At 35.0% G+C, this 21,788-nt stretch overlaps 1 protein-coding gene across 1 annotated transcript; it reads left to right on the forward strand.

Moving 5' to 3' along the window:
• The first annotated feature begins 15,327 nt into the window (after positions 1 to 15,327).
• LOC120154462 (ribosome biogenesis protein NSA2 homolog) lies at positions 15,328 to 17,860 on the forward strand. Its single transcript, XM_039166213.1, is given in 9 exon segments — positions 15,328 to 15,354; positions 15,525 to 15,644; positions 15,712 to 15,779; positions 16,526 to 16,650; positions 16,731 to 16,774; positions 16,904 to 16,972; positions 17,116 to 17,340; positions 17,428 to 17,479; positions 17,576 to 17,860. Coding segments are annotated over 9 exon segments (798 nt in total). The 3' UTR covers positions 17,644 to 17,860.
• The last annotated feature ends 3,928 nt before the right edge of the window (positions 17,861 to 21,788 follow it).

Raw genomic sequence — 21,788 nt, forward strand, 5'->3', positions numbered from 1 at the left:
AAAACGGACAGCGGAATCGGATTTGGAACGTCGAAAAATGTCAGGATAGGTATACTCGGTCGAAGTCAAAGGTCGTTTAATGCTCGATCAAAGCCGGTCAAAGTTTTGGTCAACAGTGGTCAACTCCATTCAACGGTCAACGGGTCAACGGGTCGGGTCAACGGGTCGGGTCGGGTAAACGGGTCGGGTCGGGTTAACGGGTCGGGTCGGGTTGTGACCGGTCAAACCGGTCAAAACAGTTTCAAAACCGGTCAAACCGGTCACTTTTCCCTTCCCCACGCGCAGTGGCGGCGCGTGGGGGCGCGTGAACAGTGATAAAATCCCGGAAAAAATTCTAAAAATTATTTTGAGCGATTTCGAGATACTTACAAAGCTCGGTTCACAATTTTGAACGGCGGAGAGCTCGATTTCAACAAATCGGAAACTTTAACCGCTTCACCTCCACACGCGCCGCCGCCGCCGGAGAAAAGGGAGGACACCGGTGGACTCGGAACGGCACAAGGAACACGATGGTGCGGGAGGTGTCGTAAACGGATGACCCGATCGTTGTGAATCGATGAAAAACCAACTAAAACCGAGTTATTACCGACGATACTTCCGACTGAAATTAACGACGAACGGAGATGATTCACGACGAAAGGTTTGAGGGGTTTTGTTCCTCGGTTGACAACGAACACGATGGTGGTTTCGGCTCGTCGATCGGAGGTCGGACGGCGAGTAGATCGGAGTTCGAAGTAGGGAGAACGGGAGAGGAAAACTGGAAAATTTTCCGCTGAACCTGCGCACGGGGGAACTTATAATTCAACATATATAAAAATTGGTTAAATGATGACTTTAGCCACTGAACTTCATGCATTTCTTAAAACGGTCTGCCATCTTTGAAATCTGACAATTTAATCCCCAAATTTCTTCCAAATACCAATTAAATCCACCACTTTATAATTTCTTAATTTTAGCCCCTAAATTAGGGTGTTACAATTCTCCCCTCCTTAAAAGAATTTCGTCCTCGAAATTCATTAATGTCACATAATTGCAGAAATGAAACTTCCATCAGTTCTTTCATATCTTTCATGTAGCTTTTATAGTAACACAGATCCTTCACTAATCCTTAATCAGTTGAGTATACATTCTTATCAGAACTTTTCCTCATTCAATAAAAGAATCTGAACGAAAATTTTCTCGAGTAATCAATCTCTTCAGAATTCTCCTCAGTCCAAGTAAATAATTAAAACAACTTTATCCTTGTGAAATCAATTCAGCCTTGGTTACGTGAATAGGCTCGTAGAGCAGCAATATATCTCAATTTTTATTTCTGGAGTCGAGTCAGAATTTCTCAGATGAATAACTCTCACATAGCTAAGGTACTTTACTGCATTAAGACAGATGTTACTGGAATTCCTTTTTGTACAAGTATAGCCTTAACAGATAGAAACTTCAGTTTGTTCATTACAGATAGGGGCTCAGCCCTGGAGTTCCAGCTCAGAGAGGTACGATTGCAGTCTAGGGGCATGTATTGATCAGACATATTTTGACATTCAACCGGCTGGTCTAACTTGAAAATTTTGACTCAAACCATAGCTCTGATACCACTAAATGTAACCCCCACAGACCGATAAGGGTAGCCCTATCCGATCCGGGGTGTCACATTAGGGCCACCGGAGCGACCCACTGTAAAAATAGCGGAAAATTTAAAACTTTTTTATCAGAACATGCAAACTTATAAAATCATTTGTCGCTATTTAAAAATAAAACAGATTTTCAGACTCCGTATATAAATCAAAATACAATTACATGCTCCCTAATCACATGTACCATACTCTGCAACAACGCCGGAAGAACTCCCTTACTGAAGTCGATAGATGCTCTGGTACAATTCTTTTAACCTGAAAATGTGAGTAATAGAGTGAGCTTTGGAAAGCTCAGTAATACCGAACTACCAGATGATGCTGAAGAACGTGCAGATACAAATAAACATATTTTTCCTTATCGATTCAGACATTTACAGATCTTTATACTGAGCAGAGATTCTACGGATATTTCAGGTAGTAACAAAGTATTCATTCCAGATGGAAATATTTCGGATGTCTAGGTTCAGGATATCAGAATAGGTTTTCTAGTGTATTCCCAAAAACCATGTAACTTTTCAGATCTTTTTAAAACATATATATATATATACCCCATCCCAACACAACATAATGTGTAGGTTCCCCAGAACCATACACCCAACCCACACAACATATAAGGCCCTGAGCACAAAGCCGAGGAACCTGCGGAACTTCATCCTTCAACAATACCCCCATTAAAACATTCTCCGTCGGTAAACGGAGATATCAAAAATCAAAACATAATTCAGATCAGATATCATAACAGAATCCAGGTTAGGAATCAGAACAGATTTCAGATCAGATGTCAAAACAGAATTCAAATCAGAAATCAGATAAAATTCATATAAGTAGGGAACACACTAGAGTTTCCAGATATTATTAGAGATACAGGATAATCTTGTCGGGCAGAGAAACGCAAATCTTCAGTTTACCAATAGAATGCCGGAAATTAGAATCACTATTAGAAGAGTTTGTTAACTGACAAAATCATCGGTTATTCAGGATATGATTCATCGGGATCATCTTATTCGAACACTTTTCTAAAGCTCTACGAAATTTGAAGGTATTCATAATCTTTATAATCTATGACGATTAATCCGAATATCGAAAAAGAATAGCTTCTAGAACCAATACTTACCAACTTGTCAATTCATTAACCTTTCAGGGTATTTACTCTTTAATACCAAATATTCTTATCCATAAATCATCTGAGTCATCACTGAATAGATCTTAAGGAGACAAGCAAATATTCTAATGGTCTTTATTTTATTCTATGTTTCAACTATACCATGAAATGCTGACGTACTTGATTTGTGGTTCAAAATCCATAGGGATGATATCATATAAGTTTATCCGAGTTTCCAAACTTATTCCAATCTCTTACTTAATCCTCAGTCATTGAGGTTACTTAGTTCATTTAACATTCAAGTCCAATCCAGTTACTTCGGGATTTTCCCGAATAATTTAAACGTTCCTGAATTTCAGATACATGTTGTACTTCCATTCCATTCAATTTGGTCTTCGTGGTTGATTTGTCGAACAAACGTCCAATCTTAGTACTGAATACGATCTAGATCTTAGCTGAACTGAATACTTCCAAAATTGTCACGAGCCAAACTTGAGAAGACGAACACATATTCCAGTAATATCTATGCCATTCAGGTATTAACATAGCTTTAGGGTTGATCTACTCACTTAAATTATTTTCCATTACCTTTAAAGGTAGTCCAATACCTATGCTTACTTGGATTCCTTAATTAATCCAAGACATTTACTAAATTTAGGCCATAAGGGTATTTTGGTAATTTTGATGTTCAGTTTTATTCCATTCATTTCAGAGCTCGAGGATATTCAATCATTCCTGAGCTTGGTGACATTCTTGAGTCATTTTCATTACAGGGGTATTTTTGTCATTTTACAGATCCACGGTATTTCAATTTTTCCTCCATTCGGTCTTATTTAATTCAATATCATTATTTGTTTCAGTCCTTTCGAATAATTCTGACAGCAGAATACCCCCGATAAATTATTCTTCAGGTATTTACTCATTCTCGGATATTTTCGGGTCAAGTGCCTTCTCAGATTTTACAAACGGAATATCATGAATTTTCCTGCACTAAGTCGGGATCTTAACAATTAAATCCGTACTTAATCGAGTTAAGTACGAATCCTTAAGTATTTTCTCATTCAGAGTCATCTCAGACTATTCTACCTCTTAAGGGCATTTCCGTAATTTCTTAACCAGATAAGTTCGATATTAGCTCTTAACGAAAATAATATAATTTAGAGATCCTATGATTAATTGCTTTCTTGAACAATCTCTGATCTTGAAATAATTCCCTTAACACATTCTAGTATCTTGCATAAACCCTCTTGGGGTTAAAAAACCGGTTATCCATAATGTCTACGTATAACTATCATTCTATGCACATCATATTTTATCAGATCAATATGTCTGTAAAATCCTCTTATCTAACTTCCATATTCCAATCTTGTCTTTTTATAACACAAGGGTATTTTCGTAATTTTACCTACCGGAGTATTTTTATAAATTCACATCCAAATGCCTTTAACATTTAACCTTTGATGAAATAAATTACAAGTTACAGATCCAGGTTGATTTCTTTACCACTAAGCACATAACTTGTAATTTAATTCTAGCAATCCCTTAATTCTTATAAAAGTCATCTGAACCATAATCAATTACTGAACCTTTTTACCGTATTCAGATCGAGTGTAGAACTTCATTAATTACACATATGAGACCAAACATTTTATTCATGCATTTACCAATACCAACATGTTCTATAAAGCATAAAGAGGTAGTAAAGTATTACCTCGATTTCCGTGCAATATCGATCGACCATAAAAATTCCATTCGAATGCCTTTGATCTTCAATTCAACTTCCAATAATTCCTCAGATACATATCAACATAAATTATATCAGAAACGGAGCTTAATTACGATAAACGGATCGAATCGGGTGATAAATCAGTGAAAGACGGCTTACCGGGATCGAATTTGGCGAAACGGACTTCGGATTCGGATTCAGGACGTCGAAAGCATAAAATATGACTTTTCAAAAATTTGGAATTTTCGGTCAAAATCAAAGTCAACGGGTTTGACCGGCAATTTCGAGACCTTCGGGTTCGAATTTCGAAAAACAGACAGCGGAATCGGATTTGGAACGTCGAAAAATGTCAGGATAGGTATACTCGGTCGAAGTCAAAGGTCGTTTAATGCCCGATCAAAGCCGGTCAAAGTTTTGGTCAACAGTGGTCAACTCCGGTCAACGGGTCAACGGGTCGGGTTAACGGGTCGGGTCAGGTAAACGGGTCGGGTAAACGGGTTGGGTCGGGTAAACGGGTCGGGTCGGGTTGTGACCGGTCAAACCGGTCAAAACAGTTTCAAAACCGGTCAAACCGGTCATTTTTCCCTTCCCACGCGCAGTGGCGGCGCGTGGGGGCGTGAACAGTGATAAAATCCCGGAAAAATTTCTAAAAATTATTTTGAGCGATTTCGAGATACTTACAAAGCTCGGTTCACAATTTTGAACGGCGGAGAGCTCGATTTCAACAAATCGGAAACTTTAACCGCTTCACCTCCACACGCGCCGCCGCCGCCGGAGAAAAGGGAGGACACCGGTGGACTCGAAACGGCACAAGGAACACGATGGTGTGGGAGGTGTCGTAAACGGATGACCCGATCGTTGTGAATCGATGAAAAACCAACTAAAACCGAGTTATTACCGACGATACTTCCGACTGAAATTAACGACGAACGGAGATGATTCACGACGAAAGGTTTGAGGGGTTTTGTTCCTCGGTTGACAACGAACACGATGGTGGTTTCGGATCGTCGATCGGAGGTCGGACGGCGAGTAGATCGGAGTTCGAAGTAGGGAGAACGGGAGAGGAAAACTGGAAAATTTTCCGCTGAACCTGCGCACGGGGAACTTATAATTCAACATATATAAAAATTGGTTAAATCATGACTTTAGCCACTGAACTTCATGCATTTCTTAAAACGGTCTGCCATCTTTGAAATCTGACAATTTAATCCCCAAATTTCTTCCAAATACCAATTAAATCCACCACTTTATAATTTCTTAATTTTAGCCCCTAAATTAGGGTGTTACAATTTAGCCGCCCATGACCATTTAACCGCCCATGTTTTGTTTACTTTCAACAATCTCCCACTTGAAGATTTGATTGAAACAATCATATCTTCACATCATTCTTTCTATCTTGTACCATCATATTGCTTACGTCTCTGACAGACCACAGGAGGATTGATACCAGGTAAATTTATCCGCGTTGATCGCCTTCGTCATGAATTCTGCTATGTTGTCTTTAGTATGAACTTTATGTATATCTACCGTCCCTTCTTCCACCTTTTCACGAATGAAGTGGTATTGAACTCGTATGTGCTTTGTCCTTGAATGAAATGATAGATTCCTTGCTAGATGCAAGGCGCTTTGACTGTCACAAAACAAAGAGACATACTTTTGATTGTGCCCAAGCTCCTCCAATAGCATCTTCAACCAAATTGCTTCTTTACTGGCTTGTGTAGCTGCTACATATTCTGCCTATGTTGTGGATGTAGCCACAACTGACTGTAATTTTGAAACCCAGCTTACAGCTCCACCAGCAATTTTGAACACATATCCTGTAGTAGATTTACTTTTATCCAAATCTTCTGCATAGTCAGAATCTACATACCCAATGATTAATAAGTTTGATCCTCTGTAACATAATGCAACAATTGAGGTCCCTTTGATGTATCTCAAAATCCTCTTTACTGTATTCCAATGCTCTTTGCCTGGATTTACCATGTACCGACTAACCACTCCCACTGCTTGTGCAATGTCTGGTCTTGTGCATATCATAGCGAACATTAAACTTCCCACTACTGATGCATATGGTACTCGAGACATCTACATCCTCTCTTCTTCATTGCTAGGACTTATACTGGAGGATAATTTGAAGTTAATAGGAAGAGGGGTAGAAATTGGCTTACAATCTTGCATGCTGAATCGTGACAAGACTTTCTTCATGTAATTCTTTTGTGAAAGCCAAATCTTCCTATTACTTCTGTCTCGGTGAATTTGCATCCTTAGAATCTTGTTTTTTGATCCCAAGTCCTTTATTTCAAATTCCCTAGCCAGTTGTGCCTTCAATTCTTCAATATGATCTTTGTTGGGTCCTGCAACCAACATGTCATCCACATACAACAGCAAAATAACAAAATCGTTATCACCAGACCTCTTGAAATAAGCACAAGGGTCTGCATTAAGTCTGTTGTATCCAAGGCACATAATGAAAGAATCAAATCTCTTATATCAACACCTCGGCGCCTGCTTTAGACCGTAAAGAGATTTGTTCAACCTGCAAACCAAATTCTTCTTTTCTTTTTCTTCAAAACCTTCAGGCTGGAGCATATAAATTTCTTCTTCAAGATTTCCATAAAGAAAAGCTGTTTTAACATCTAGCTGCTCAAGATGTAAGTCCAATGTAGCACACATTGCCAAAACTACTCGAATTGTTGTTAGTCGAACCACAGGAGAAAATATTTCATTGAAATCAATACCTTCTTTTTGAGCATATCCTTTGACCACCAGTCTTGCACGATACCTATCAACTTGATCGTCACCATTTCGCTTGATTTTGAAGACCCATTTGTTACCAATTGGCTTCCTTCCTTGTGGTAGTTGCACAATGTCCCATGTATTATTTTTATGAAGGGCTTCAATTTCTTATTGCATCGCCATCATCCACAGTGAAGCATATGAGTTGTTTATTGCCTCCTGGTATGTTGATGGCTCACCGTCCTCTGTTAAAAGGCAGTATGCAATATTACCTTCTATAACATAATCTGAGTGCCAATTGGTACGTCTTCTCACACGATCTGATTGACGAGTTGTTAGAGCTTCAGAACTCTCTGGTTCTTGTTCATCATGTGCTGGTTCTGCTTCAGAAGAATCTCCTTCTTCAACCTCCTTTTCCACATGTATTTGTGTAGTCTCTAACTTTTTAGCACTATCATCGTCTTCTTTTCTTTGTAGTTTATCCTCTACAAAGATAACATCCCTGCTGACGATCACTTTATGGGCAGTGGGATCCCACAAGCGATACCCCTTTACACCATCAGCATACCCCAAGAATTTGCATTTCCTGGATTTTGGATCCAGCTTTGAAATTTCTTGGGCGTTGTACATCACGTACACAATACTTCCAAATACATGGAGGTTTGAATAATCAGCTGGTTTACCAGTCCATATCTCCATTGGTGTCTTCAGCTCTATTGCAGTTGATGGAGCTCGATTCACCAAATAACAGGCGGTATTGACTGCTTCTGCCCAGAATGATTTTTCTAGGCCTGCGTCCCTCAACATTGCTCTTGTTCTTTCTAACAAGGTTCTGTTCATCCACTCTGCCACTCCATTTTGTTGAGGAGTGTTCGCCACTGTGAACTGTCTTTTAATGCCTTCTTTCCTGCAAAAGTAATCAAATTCTTCGCTTGTGTATTCTCCTCCATTATCTGTTCTGAAACACTAGATTTATTTCCAAAATCAAGTTCCACCCGCGCTTTGAAGTTTTTGAAAGTTGAAAACACATCTGACTTCTTTTTAATAGGGTACACCCAACATCTCCTGAAGTAGTCATCAATAAATGAGACAAAGTATTTTGCTCCGCCAAGGGATGTAACCGGTGCTTGCCATACATCAGAGTGAACCAATTCTAGAACACTTTTGCCTCCAGAATTTGATGTGTTGAATTTCAACCGGTGTTGCTTACTTGTTATGCAATGCTCACACAAAGTAAGTAATACATTTGTTAAACCTGGAAGTAGCTTTTGCTCCACAAGGACTTTCATTCCTTGTTCTGACATGTGTCCAAGTTTCTGATGCCATAGCATTGTAGAATCTAAACTACATGAGGCAACAGAGGCTTCTGCTTCTAGCAAAGTCTCTCCCTTCAACATGTACAAGTTTGATGTTATCTTTTCGCCTTTCAGCACCACAAACGCTCCACGAAACACCTTCATGATTCCTTTCCGTGTCTCAATCTTGCTTGCATTATTATCCAACAATCCGTAGGATAATAAATTTTTCTTCAGGCCTTTCACGTGCCGTACATCTCGAACAACTTTAATTGTTTCATCATACATCTTCAATTTGATGGTTTCCACACCAATGATCTCTAAGGCATGATCATTGCAACTATACACAGATCCTCCTGAGATAGGTTCATAATGATAGAACCATTCTCTTCTTGAGGTCATGTGATATGTTTCTCCTGAATCAATGAGCCATATATCTGCATATCTCTTTCTACCTTCCACGGTGGTTGACGCTTCACAGCATAGAGCATCTCCATCATCTGAAGTGTTTGCAGTATTGCCTTGTGGATTGGAGTTTTTATTTAGACTCCAACAATACTTCTTCAAGTGGCTCTTCTTTCCACAGTTGTACCACTTTAAATTCTTCTTGCTCCTCGACTTCGATCTACCATGTTTGTGACTACTGCTTTGGCCACGTTCCGTTGATCTCCCCTCATCGTTGTCAACGCTTCTGCTTGTTGCAGATTTACTTGTCTGTCTTCCTTGTTCTTGCGTCGATTTTCTTCTTGTAGAACAACAGCTGCAACGTCATCGAAGACTAGACTGGTGACATTACTGTTTGTCAAGTTGATGATGAGTTGATCATACGAATCCGGTAGACTTTAAAGTAGAAGTTCAGCACGTTCTTGTTCTCCTATTTTACAGATTAAGGATGTAAGCTGAGAAAATAAGGCATTAAGTGTATTTAAGTGCTCCGTCACTGAAGTAGATTCTGACATCCAGAGAGTGTATAATTTCCTCTTATGGAAAATTTTATTGTGCAACGATGTGGCCTCGTACAATTTGGTGAGATGATCACATATCTCTTTAGCTGTCTTCTTCTCCTCGATGCTTGACAATACTTCATCTGCTAATGCTAGATGAAAGCTTGCCATAGCATTCCCGTCCATTTCGATCCATTTGTTGTTATATGTGAAATCCACCGGCCTTTCATTGATAGCTGCTAGACAACCGTCTTTCCTCAGGATGGCCTTCATCTTCAATTTCCACAATGAGAAATTTCTCCCATTGAACTTTTCAATATCAAATTTCGTTGCCATAGCTTTTATTTCGGATAGCTCCCACTATTTCACTATCGTGAATAGTTCTCTAGAACCGTCAAAGAATGGATAATACCTCCTTACTTTCTTATGTTGGAGGATCCACCTTTTGGTGGCAACCACAAAGACAATAAACAGATATTACACACTCAAATCTGGCTCGGATACCAATTGTTGCGGAAGACGGCTATCGGATAGAGCAAAAATGCAACTGATAATTTGAGAAAATAAAAATTGAAGATAAAAGAGACACAAAAATTACGTGGAAAACCCCTAAATAATATAGGGTAAAAACCACGGGCAATGGTAGAAGAATTTCACTATGAGAAAAATAGGAATTACAACCTCTCTCGATCTACCAAAGAGAAAACAATGATAATTTTCTCTTGATAAAAAAGGAGAAAACAATTCTCAAGAAACTCTATAAATTCTCTCTAGTATTGGAAGAAAGCTACCATTCAAATTCCTTTATGGGTAGTGAAATAATGCACATGACTACAAAACTTTCTTATTGTTAGAATTTTATTACATTCGTGTTGATACGAATAAATTGATTTTACTGATTATTGATATCTTTTTATTTGAATAAAGAGTCGTGAACAATGAAAAAACCATTGTTGAATGATGTTTATGTAAGGAAGAGAGTTGGTTAGATGGTGTCTAGACTCTAGATTGTATAAGGTTTCAATCCCTCTCTCGATTATATTGAGGGATATTTATAATATTTTTAACTGGTTGTGTCAATTATATTACCGTTATAATTATTAATAGATCGATAAATTAAATAGATCTAATCGCCAAAATTTGAATTTCATTTTAGTAGGTCGAGTGAACTTATCAATAGTCTTATCTATATAATGTAATAGACCTAAAGGCATGTGTCCATACGGTGTATATTTCATATGGCATAACTACATTATCTCACGTGACAATAATAACTAAAAAAAAATTAGAATTTAACGATTAAAATTGATCAAAAGAGTTTAATTGATTCAATTTTTTTATTCAATAACCTAATTGATTTAATATCAGTTTTTAAAACTCAATTAAGTAGAAAAATTAAGAGTGTAATTAATTGTTTTTAAAGTCGAATTAAACACTTCCAAAACCAAAATAAAATTAATCGATCAACCAGTTCAATTTATTCGTTCCACATATCTGAAAATCAACCAACAGTCAACTGAATCAACAACGTGATTAGTTCAAAAATCAAATAAACTGAATTAAATATGATTTTAGTTCAGATTTAGATCCAAACACTGTTACTGAGTTGACTTGTCATTGGTGAAATACATGTGCATCATCGAATACCCATGTAAAATCACAGTGTTGGTCAATGCGACACAAAGAGACTGTTGATTAAGTCATAATATCCTACTGTTAATTAATTGAAAATTTTAATCAGCTCTGATCTGATTTAATTTATAAATAATAAAGTAATACGCACATGATGTTATATGATTGACCAAGAATGATCTTTCACAAGCTATTTTTTCGCTTTGCTAGTCTCTTAGAGTCACATGGCATATTCATTACACTACATATATTTCAACACAAACTTAAGGTTATTGACTGAATTGAGCGGCTCGAATTTGATTTAGTTCAAATTCGATTAATGTTTGATTTTGATCGATTCGTATTCAAATTCAACTCGAAATCTTAATGACGTTCAAGGCTCAATTCGATTCAGTAAGTTCGTGAGTAGTTTATTAATTTTTAAGAATGTTATTTGTCTTATTTTTAATATTGATTATGTATTATTTGTCTTATTTTATGTAACTTATCGAATATAAAGTCAAGTTGAACACGAATCAAAACAAGCTTTACTCAACTCGTAATCAGTTCGATCGACAAAAATCCTAAGATAAAATATTATGAAAAACCTCAAACAAATGAGCATTATCATTATTTTGGCTATTTTTATAATATATTCACTTAGATTTTTTATGAAAATATATTGGTAAAATTTTATTGGGTAAACTACTCAAAAGGCCAGTTAATTATGAGATTGATATTGATATAATCATCATAATTTTAATTTTAACAATATAATCATAAAACTATTTAAAAAATTTCATTGTAGTCATTTAACGTTACAAAACTAACGACATAACTGTATGGACCTCTCACTCGTAGTCGATAACTGTTGTGATAACTTCATCAACTCGTGGTTTATGTTTTGGGTAGTTCTGCCGCACGACATCCTTAATATACGGCTAAGGAAATACGCTACAAAAAATGTTATTATTTTTTTAACATTTTAGGTAAAGAATTACCTAAAACAATATTTTTTTTTTTACCTAAAACATTAATGTTTTTTAACATTTCCGGTGAAGTGCCCAATATTAACATTTTCGCTAGAAAAAATAATGTTTTAGGTAGCGCTTTACCATATATGTTAAACATTTCCGGTAAAAACTCAATGATAACATTTCCGTTAGAAATAATAATGTTTTAGTTAAATTTTTACCGAAAATGTTAAAAAAATAATAACATTTCCGATAGCATATTTTCTTAGTCATATATTAGGGTGCTGCACGTGAGACTTCCCTATGTTTTGGAGATCATCTACCACCAGACTACAGTAGATGCTTTCACCAACACAATTTGTACGGTCCTTTCATTAAGAAAGTAAGGGTAAATTACACGTTTAGTATATTCAGTTTTGATCATTTTATTATTTTCTCTCTCAAAATTATACTTAACATTATATTTTGATTTCATTTTGGTCACTTGTTTTTAAAAAATTAATAGAACTGGTAATGTGGTATTTTAAATTTTTCAATGATGATGTGACATTATCCTATGATGACATATCATCATCACAGTTAATCTTTTAATAACGACTAATATAAATAAAACTAAAACTAAACGTTAGGTATATTTTTGAAAAAAACATAATGCCAAAATTAATTCCCAATGTTTACCGAAATGGTCATTTTGATTGCAATTCTTTTTTTTTTAACACTTTGGCCACAAATCTTTCATTCTAGGGTAAAAAGTAACATTTAACTAAATAGTCACTTTGACATTTATTTTTTCTGAAGTATTTTATCCCTCAACATTTTATTTTAAAGTAAAACCCCCTATTTTATAGCGTTAATCGTTTGTTAACTATAATTTTCCATTCATAGAGAGGCCTTTTTCCCCCAAAATGAAACTTTGGGGTCAAAATGCTCCAAAAAAAGAATAGAGACCAAGATGACCATTTTAGTAAACATTGGAGGGGGCTAATTTTAGCATTATACCTTCCAAAAAAATAGTTAGGTGACTAAAATGAAACAAATGTGATAGTTGTTGTAGTAAATGTGTAGTTTACCCAAAAAAGCAAAGCTGCTTCTTTTGATTTAGTTAGACGATAGAGGGCTCTGTTTTCATCTTGAAGCTTTGCAATATGCAGAGAACCAAAATAAGTAGTCAGTGAAAACAATCAGAAGCTTATATTTTGTATTGAGATACTACAAACAAAGATTAATAAATTACAGCTTTATTTGTGACAAATCAAACGCTAACAGAAGGGAATGAAGCGACTGAACATATAAAAGGAGTGTGGTACTGGAGATAACAAGTCTAAAATTTGTATTAGAGAAGATAATACAACTTGTTTTCTTTTTCTAGAAAGAGAGGTTGAGAAAAGGATGCAAAATAAACTTTTTAAAGTTTAGGAATAAAATTAAAAATAATTTCTTTTCATTAACTTATCATGTCATAAATCAACAGGAATCAACGTCTCAACATTTAAAAGACAATAAAGTGATAATATAACTGAACCACATATATACTTAAAAAAATGTTGATGAAAAAAATGAATAAAACTAAAACAAAAATGGCCATTATTGTAATTTACCCTATTTATTGAGCTTGGTCCGACTCTTTCTTCCCCTTCAATTGTTTCCTATTTGGAAGGTATCTCTTCTTCACGGATCTTTATATTCTTCGGGTTTTTAGAAGTTCCTTAATTAATTGGTAATGTACACCTCTTACATAAATAGTAATTCGAATTTATGAGAATAACATCTCGTTTACTATGAGACTCTTAATATTATTATGGTGATTTTGATTTTACTTGTTACGTCTATTATTGAATTTTTGGAAATTTCAATAAGAAGAAAACAAAACAAGTGAGAAGAGCACAGGTAGGCGGAGGCTCATTTTCAGTGATTATTACATAGATTAGCATGGGTTCTGGACCTTAGTTGCCTCTGATGGTCTTCTAATTGAGGAAGAGATTACCCGTCTCTGATGGTCTTCTAATTGAGGAAGAGATTACCCTTTCTTTTATTTTTGTCTGAGCGTTATGATTCTAAATTTGTATTTTTTGTAACCTTCCTTTGGTTTAATCGCAAGAAGGTTTCATTTTTAGCAGTGTTTGAAGCCTTCATAGAATTTAGAATTTGATCTGGTTTTTCATTTCTTATTGATTAGGTGACGGACTGACCGCACTCTTAAAGGTCTTTTTTGATATATATATATATATTATTTTCTTTTTATCTATTTATATATGTATAAATTCTTTTGGATTATTTATTGGATCAATCATGAACTTCTTCACCATTTTTTTTAATTTTCTTTTTCCTATCATAATTTTAAAATTAATAATTAAACAAATATATAAGAAGATCGATGATTCCTTTTAGACGGGTGATTGGCGGTGCAAAGTGGCGTTTGATTAGTTGGTGCACAAACAAAAAAAGGGGGTCCCAACTCGTATGTCAATATGCCAAGCTTTTTGTTTGTAGCAAGAGGGAATAGCTTCAATCCAAATTATTATCTTGTATGGTTTTTCTTTTTCATAAAGTCGGTGCTTTGTTTGTGGAGAAAGATAATATATGTTTTAAATTTTTTTCAATTATTGATAATATATGTATATTTTATAATGTAATTGTTTGAATTTAGAGCTTTTAAAAAAATAATACTCTTTTTTACTATTGATGTCGTTCGATAGATCCGAATTGACTTAATTTTTTTAATATAATTAAAAAAGACATTTTATATGTAAGCATAAATAAAACTGTTTTTTTTAACAAAATTATATGAAATTGCTGTCTTGTAGGGGTTTTGAATAAACAAAACCTTAAATAATGAGGTCATTGGCCCAACACTTATTCTTCTCAAGTAGGGTGTTCACTGTTTAGTTAAAACCAAATTAACTGACTGAATCAAAATTTCGGTCGATTAATTGGTTGGTTAATTTTAGATTCGACCAGTTAACGGTTAATGATTTTTTTCAAATTTCGATTTCAGTGAATTCAATTTGAAATCGGTTAATTAACATAATTAACTGAAATTATTAAATATTTAATATTATATCTATATATATATTATTTAGCTTTATGGGTGTTTGAACTCATTTTTACCGAATTAACCGACTAAATTAATCGAATAAACAAAAAATATTAAATATATAATATATATTATTTATATGTTCTTAATAAATTTTGATTAATTCGATAACCGATCAATTAACATAACTTAATTCAATTCAGTTAAACTTTTTAGAAAAAAATCGATTCGGTTGATTAACCGAATTACCAGTTTGAACACTTATAATCTCAAGCCTATGATTCCATTTAAGTCCAGCCCAAAGGTAAGATGAATCCGATTTGTTTTTTGTCCACAAAAATTGTCCTTTTGAAGAACTAATTTTGAATCGGTTTCTTTCGAATTCTATCCCTTTTTTATTATCCTTTTGAAGAACTAATTTTGAATCGGTGAATTTCGTAACTGTTGCTAATTTTCTTGTTTATTTGTGTTTAGCCGCAAGGTGATTACATAGAGCTACACAGAAAGAGGCATGGTTATCGCCATGACTTCTTCGAGAAGAAGCGTAAGAAGGAAGCTCGTCAAGTACACGAGCGTTCTGCTAAGGCTCAAAAGGTCTTTAATTTTTTTCTTCCATTCCCCGCTTTTGTTTTAGCTATTCTTCGTTACATTGTTATGGCAGGCCCTTGGTATCAAGGGTAAGATGATTGCCAAGAAAAATTATGCTGAGAAGGCCCTAATGAAGAAAACGCGAGTCTTCTGTTATTTTCTTCTTATTTTCCCAGTATTGTTTTTACTCCAATTAGGGCTTCGGTGTCCCATATTGAACGGGAAGGGTTATCGTTATTTGTTTCTTTTTAATATCTTATTAGCTGATTGAATTTGAATTGATGGTTAATTCGTAGTGCTAATGTCCATGGTGATGGTGGACATATTGTCTTTTGTTAAATCGATGTCTTATTCATGCCACTTATTAGGTTGTCACGGGTTTCTCATTTTTATGTTGTCCATAATTGTAGATTTTCCTTAGTGAGTTGGTACTCTTGTTAATGCATGTATTTCTTTTGGGATCTAAGTTGCATTATGGATGCTATGTACTGGCTTCTGTAGTGTAAGATATGGATTGGTGTTCGAGATGTATGTTCAATTTTTACAGTTTTTCTTCATTTATTTGGAAGGCCATATCCTGATATCCCATTTATGTTCAAATATGTTTCAAACATGAATACAAGTACATCAAACGAAATGAAGAGTTAGAGCAACATGAATGGTGTTCTTCTATGACCGCTTCAAACATGTAAATGAAGTAGTCAAACATACCTATGGTTTACGCGGTTTTGTTTACATGAAAGAATTAGGAGTCATGAAACTTACCTTTTGGGACATTGGTTTCTTGCTTTAAGATGTACATTGTTTTTAAAAAGCTATTGTTGCTTCATTCCTGTCCTGTTTTTAATTAAAAAGAATTTGGAATTGTGTTTGCATCATGTCAACAGATTGGCTATGCATGAGGAATCGTCAACTAGGCGAAAGTTGGATGACGAAGTTCAAGATGGAGCTATTCCTGCCTATCTTATGGATCGTGAAAACACCACACGTGCAAAGGTAAGCTGATAGATGAGTCTATTACATTAGTACCTATATTTATGTCATCAATGCATATAACATTGTGCAATGCTAGTTCTTAGCAACACCATAAAGTAAAGAGGAAAGAGAAAGCTGAAAATGGAGTCCCTATACCCAAGGTAATTAAACTATCAATCTTTTCTGTTTGTTTAATCTTAATATGTTCTTTCTCAAATTTTCTTCTGTACCCTGTTTTTAATTTTTTTTTTGTAACTACATTTGTTTGACTTCAAGCTTTTGTCCTTCAGGTCCGGCCGGTCGCTGAAGATGAGATGTTTAAGGTCATCAGGTCTGGTAAAAGAAAAAGTAAGTATGAGGTATTTGCTTATTCCCTTTCTCATATCACAATTAAAGAAACACGATCTTTGTATCTGGAGTTTGGTTGTACAATTTATGAGGATAAACGATGTGTTTTTACTAGATTCTGGTTCTTATATGTTAATATATTCTTGCAGCTAAGCAAGAGATGGTTACGAAGTGCACTTTTGTAGGACCTGGTTTTACAAGAAAACCTCCAAAATATGAGCGTTTCATCCGTCCTTCAGGATTGCGATTTACCAAAGCACATGTTACACACCCTGAGCTCAAGTGTACCTTCAATCTTGACATTATTGGGGTGAAGAAAAATCCCAATGGTCCTATGTATACCTCTCTTGGTGTTATGACGAAAGGAACTATCATTGAGGTAAGTTTTTGTTTTTCCCCACAAATTTGTTCATGACTTCTGTTTACTCGGCATTGTCGGTACTGATTCTCTTTATGTCGTGTTCAGGTTAACGTAAGTGAATTGGGTCTGGTCACACCAGCTGGGAAAGTTGTTTGGGGTAAAGTTCCTAATCCTCAATCATGCATGAACCATCTATATTCTAGTTTTTCTTTATTATTCTAATGCTTATTTGAATTGGTTCTGATGAGTGCAGGAAAATATGCTCAAGTAACAAATAACCCAGAAAATGATGGCTGTATAAATGCAATTTTGCTCGTCTAAGCGGTTTGCTTAAGACATTTCAAAGAGTTATAGCACTGTTCGAGTAGCATCAACTGTTTGTATGTCAACTTTCCATGACTTCCATTTCATTTAATGTTGCTAGAAGTATCTTACATGTGTCGGCTTTTAAGAACCAAAAGATTTTGTTTATTGGTACTGGGGAATTTGAGAGAAGTGGTAAAGAAACAAATGGATAGAGAATCACAAATCCGACAAACAATGGTGGGATCATATTGGCAGCTGCCCACAAAAGCCATCGTGAATCAGATGGCCACTCATGGCCATGGGACTTTTGAGCCAACCGGGGTTTACCTTCTCAATTGCCTGCCTGCTTTCCAAATGTTTGTCTGCTACGTTAACTCAGAACTTCGAAAAACGTGACTAAAGATTTCTGGATTACACAAAGCTAGGTTGTGTTTTATATTCAAGCCTAGTTTAATGTCAAAGTGGAGTAAAACTTATGGGTGGATTTAGTTGACTCAAAAGACAGATTAGTTTTATGTCATGGATGTATTTAAGATTGAATCTGGTTAATTATGTTTCTTCAGTAAAGGTTGTTTCAATTTTATTGTTAATTTTGAATTTGATTTTTAGGTTTGAGTCGGACCTTAACGGGAATTAAAAATAAGAAAGCTTAATTGAGTATTCAAATTAATTTTATATTTTAACCAAACAAATTCATTGAAATAATCTAAATAGCGCCTAATTAATTTTAAATAAATATAATTAAATAAATTCATTTCAATGCTAATATATTGTCAAGTTAATTATAATTTTAAATATTGAATTTTACTTGAAACTCAAATGTAATTTGTGTATAATTTAGTAGTACAGTATTTTAAAGTATATTTTGTTTTATACTAATTTTTTATTAAAATTTTTATTTTATAATTGAAACCAAAGTAAAAGAACTAGAGAATAGGCTTTAAATAATAAAAATGATATAATTATATTTTTAACTAAAATTTATTCAATAAGAAAATATATATGATCTTCTTTAAACTCGAGGACACGTGAGACTATGTGTCTTTTACCCACTTAGAATCTTGTGGAGTAAAATTTATGGGAGCATAGTCACGTGAGATAAATAGGAAAGTAGCATTATTAAGGTTTAAAAGATCGATACATGTGAGTTTGATTTCAAATGAATCCACACAATCATATTCATATATTATATTATTAATTTTATAATCAAAACATTTGATTTAAATTATGAAAGAGATTTTGGTATTATTAAATAAAAAATGATGTTTTATGTTAAATATTATTATTTGAGTAAATATATTTGTTAATTAGGTAAGCCACTCATCTTTGTTTTTTTTTCATATTTCTTTAGGTTATTATTTCAGTAATTTTGAAGTAATGCAATCAAGTATTAATTGTTCATTTCCTGTCCTTGTTACAATCATTATATGGTACCAGTTTTTTTTTTTCATCACGCTTTCATTTGGACTTGAAATATAGTTTCGATAATCGAAGCAACCCCTACTACTTGCATAAATCTGATAATCCAGACATGATTTTGGTTACCCAACATTTGTCCATTGATAATTTTCACAGTTGGAAAAGATATATGGTGCTGGCGCTTTCTGCCAAGAACAAGTTAGGGTTTGTAGATGGGTCGATTATTGCTCCTAACCCTTCTTCAACCGAGATGTTTCAGGCTTGGACTAGGGCTAACAATCTTGTGAATTCTTGGATTTTGAATTTAGTTTCCAAAGATATAGCTGCCAGTTTGCTCTATCACACAATTACAGCTGAGATATGAAAGAACCTTGTTGATTGGTTTTAGCAATCAAATGGGCTTAGATTGTTTCAGTCAAAGAAACTTCTCAATGTCTTGGTTGAAGGTCAATCGACTGTAAGTACTTACTACACTCAATTCAAGATTGTTTGGGATGAGCTTTTTTCTATCAAGCAAGTTTGTACGTGTTGACTTGCAATTGTGGGGGGCTACATCGAATGCTCGATGAAAAACAAGAATAAGTTATTCAGTTCTTGATGGGATTAAATGATTCTTACTCTCACATCAGAGGGAAAATCCTTTTGATGGATCCTTCGCCATCAATATCAAAGGCGTTTCTTTGATTTTACAAGAAGAGAACCAACGCATAGTTAAAGGTGTTACTCATGTTACTGAGACTATTTTTGCTGTTAAGACTACTCATGGAACTCGCAAGAATCGAACAAAGTGTACTTACTGCAACTTTTGGGTCATGCTAGGGATAAATGTTACAAGTTACATGATTATCCCCCATGATATGTTTCCAAGAATTGGTCTTCTAATTCCTCAAATGTCAAAGGTGGTCAATCATGTTCATGCAAATTCAGTTATTGCTTCAACTGACACCACTCATCAAAAAGATCCCTCGACCAGTGAAGCTGACTCCTCAGTAGCGTCAGTAGCTCATTTCAATGCTTACTTCTCAACTACAGGTTGTGTCATCCTGTGACACCCTTTCATCTTCAATAAACACAACTATGCAGGGTGAGATTTTATCCCAAATAAATAGCTTGAATTTTGAGAAATCAAACTATTGGATTTTGGTGCGTCTAAGCACGTTTGTTTTTCACGATTGCTTTTTGAGTCCATGGTTCCCATCTCAGGAGGTTCTGTGATTTTACCAGACAAATCTGTCATCAGTGTTGGTTTTGCTGGAACAGTTAGATTTTCTTCTGACTTTGTGCTCCATTATGTGTTATTTGTGCCAGAATTTCATTTTAACTTGTTATCTTGTAGTTCTTTGACATGTAATTCTGATTTCAATGTGCTTTTTTCCAAAACAAAATGCTCAATTCAAGACTTGCATCGTGTGATTGGGACGAGTGGGATGCATTAAGGGTTGTATCTGCTGCAGCTGTTTCCTTCTTTTTCTAATGTCTTTTGTAATAGCATTTATTGTAATATTTCAACTTCTTGGCATAATTAACTAGGGCATCCTAGTTCCAGTGTGCTTTATCTTCTTAAAAATGCTGTCTTTGAAGGATATTAATGAAATGAGTTTTTTTTAGATTTGTCCTTTGGCTAAGCAATAAAGATTACCGTTACCTACTTCTTATACTCGGAGCAAGCAGCTTTTTGATCTTGTTCATTGTGATATATGGGGTCCCTACAAGCATACTATTTACTCTAGGCAAACTTCTTTTTTAACCTTAGTTAATGATTTTTCTATAGCAACTTGGACTTATCTGCTTCAACATAGATCTTATGTTGGTTCTATTATTCCAACTTTTCTTACTATGGTAAAGGGGCAGTTTGGTTTTGATGTTAAGTATTTTAGGTCTGACAATGCGCCTGAACTCAAGTTCACTAATTTTTTTGTTAGCTTGGGAATACTACACCAGCTTTCTTGTGTTGAGACACCTCAACAAAATTCAATTATCAAGCAAAAACATCAGTATTTGTTTTCAGTTGCTCGAGCCTTGTTCTTTCAATTGAGAGTTCCTATTCGATTTTGGGGCGATCGTCTTCTCACTGCAACTTTTTTATTAACTGGTTTCCTTCACCCAAATTAGGAAAGAAGTCTCCATATGAGATTTTAAATGATTATCTACCTGATTATGGTCATTTAAATACGTTTGGTTGTTTTTGCTTTGTTTCCACATTAAAGTCTTAACGAGACAAATTTTCATCTCGCGCCTTACCTGTTGTATTTTTTGGGTATCCATCTGGTATGAATGGTTACAAGGTGTATTTGCAGTCTCAGAAGTTTGTGATTTCTCGAGATGTTGTGTTTCATGTGGATATTTTTCCTTTTCATGGCATTCATATGCAAGATTATTCTGTTGATCTTTTCAAAGAATTTTCTTTGCAAAATGTTGTTCTCGATCCAGTTGATCTTCCTTCTCAAAATTCCTTACAAGAACCTGAATTATTGAATGACTCTCCTAATTGCTCTTTTGATTCTAAGTAAACTGAATCGTTGGATGATCAATAAAAACCTGTTGCATCTCATGTTGATGATTTAGTGCATGCGGTGCATGTTCCTACTGAATCTGTTGTTCCTGAGACTGTTTGCTATAGAACAATTTGTTCAAATGCCATATCTTAGGTCTGCTCATGTATCTCAGAAACCTTCCTACCTGTAAATGTATTACTGCAATAGTAGTACTGCTTGTAGTTATCCTATTGAAAATCATCTCTC

The sequence above is a fragment of the Hibiscus syriacus genome, unplaced genomic scaffold (genome assembly GCF_006381635.1).
Source record: "Hibiscus syriacus cultivar Baekdansim isolate YM2019G1 unplaced genomic scaffold, ASM638163v2 tig00002840_pilon, whole genome shotgun sequence".
NCBI classification, from domain to species: domain Eukaryota; kingdom Viridiplantae; phylum Streptophyta; class Magnoliopsida; order Malvales; family Malvaceae; genus Hibiscus; species Hibiscus syriacus.